The sequence below is a fragment of the Petaurus breviceps genome, unplaced genomic scaffold (genome assembly GCF_028583685.1).
Source record: "Petaurus breviceps papuanus isolate PSGF00001 unplaced genomic scaffold, PetGlider_PUasm1.0 490, whole genome shotgun sequence".
Lineage (NCBI taxonomy): Eukaryota > Metazoa > Chordata > Mammalia > Diprotodontia > Petauridae > Petaurus > Petaurus breviceps.
In genome coordinates this window covers 7,981,353-7,982,468 of record NW_027186352.1, presented here as the reverse complement: position 1 = coordinate 7,982,468, position 1,116 = coordinate 7,981,353, and the positions used below count along the sequence as shown (strand labels likewise).

The window sequence follows — 1,116 nt, the reverse complement described above, 5'->3', positions numbered from 1 at the left end:
TAACTTTGCCTCTCTGTATTTCCAACTGCAGAAATTGACAAACGTTCGAATAATGAAAGAAAACATGAGAACGGGCAACTTACCAGCAAACATGAAGAAAGCCCGCGTTATCCAGATCATCCCATGTAAGGCAGCCACTGATGTGGCCATCTACATAATCACAGGCTACCAGAGCATTTCATCAGGCATGCCCCATGGGACGATCCAGGGCCCTCCTGTCAGAGCCTAGCAGGCTTCTAGAAGCAGATTTCTGCTGGAAGCTGATGTTCCCCAAGACTAGCTGCACGAGCATCTAGGAAGCCTGGTCCATACGGAGGGCCACAGGCCTTAGTTATAACAGAGTCAGAGATGTGGAGCCGGGAGGAAACCCAGATCTTAGAAACCCATGATCCCAAAGAACTCACCCCAATCAGCAGCCGTTGGTTAAATGTCCCTTGTGAATCTAGTCCTGTGCAGCCTGGAATTATGGTGCTTAAAATGAGTATGAGATGAGCCCAGCCTACAGGGAACTCACTCTGTAATTGAGGAGATGAGACAGAGTCTGGGCACGTGGGTTCAAATCCTGACTCTGATCCTTATAACAGTATGACCCTGGGCAAGCGATTTCCATTTTCTGGGCCTAAGTTTCCTCCTCTGGGAAATGGATGGGGTGTGCCAAGGAGCACCTGAGGTGCCTTCTAGCTCATGACCAAAGCAACCATTGCAGAGACTTCATTAGATTCAGATGCACAGCATATGCACGTGTATTCTGCTGCATCGACAATGCTAGAAGAAGGCATTGTTCCATGAGGTCCCAGCTGTCTCATGGAGACAGTAAATGTGAGAGAAATCAGAGAAATGGGGTGTCACTGTGAGCAGGCATCAGTAGAGGAGAGAAGATCTGGGTGGGCCCTTTAAGGATGGGTAGGACATGGCAGGTGGTAGGGGAAGGGGCGTGCTTGGTGAGAAGGCACAGATAGAAGGGAATATAACAGCAAGAAGACGAGTCCATTCCAGGAGAAGGGAGGCGAGCTCTGGGGAGCAGCAGAGGACAAATTGTGCAGGGTAGGATTATGGAAATGGGATAGGCGGTGGGATGGCATTGAAGGCTATGGCATGCACAAGTAGCATGCTGAA

At 49.6% G+C, this 1,116-nt stretch overlaps 1 protein-coding gene across 4 annotated transcripts in view; it reads left to right on the top strand.

Moving 5' to 3' along the window:
* The window catches only part of PTPRE (protein tyrosine phosphatase receptor type E), a 58,644-nt gene that overhangs the window by 42,127 nt on the left and 15,401 nt on the right, over window positions 1–1,116 (top strand). For all 4 annotated transcript variants that reach the window (XM_069101714.1, XM_069101713.1, XM_069101715.1 and 1 more), the window contains one exon: window positions 32–125. In XM_069101714.1, the coding sequence (XP_068957815.1) occupies window positions 32–125 (94 nt within the window). The remainder of the gene's footprint in view (window positions 1–31; window positions 126–1,116) is intronic.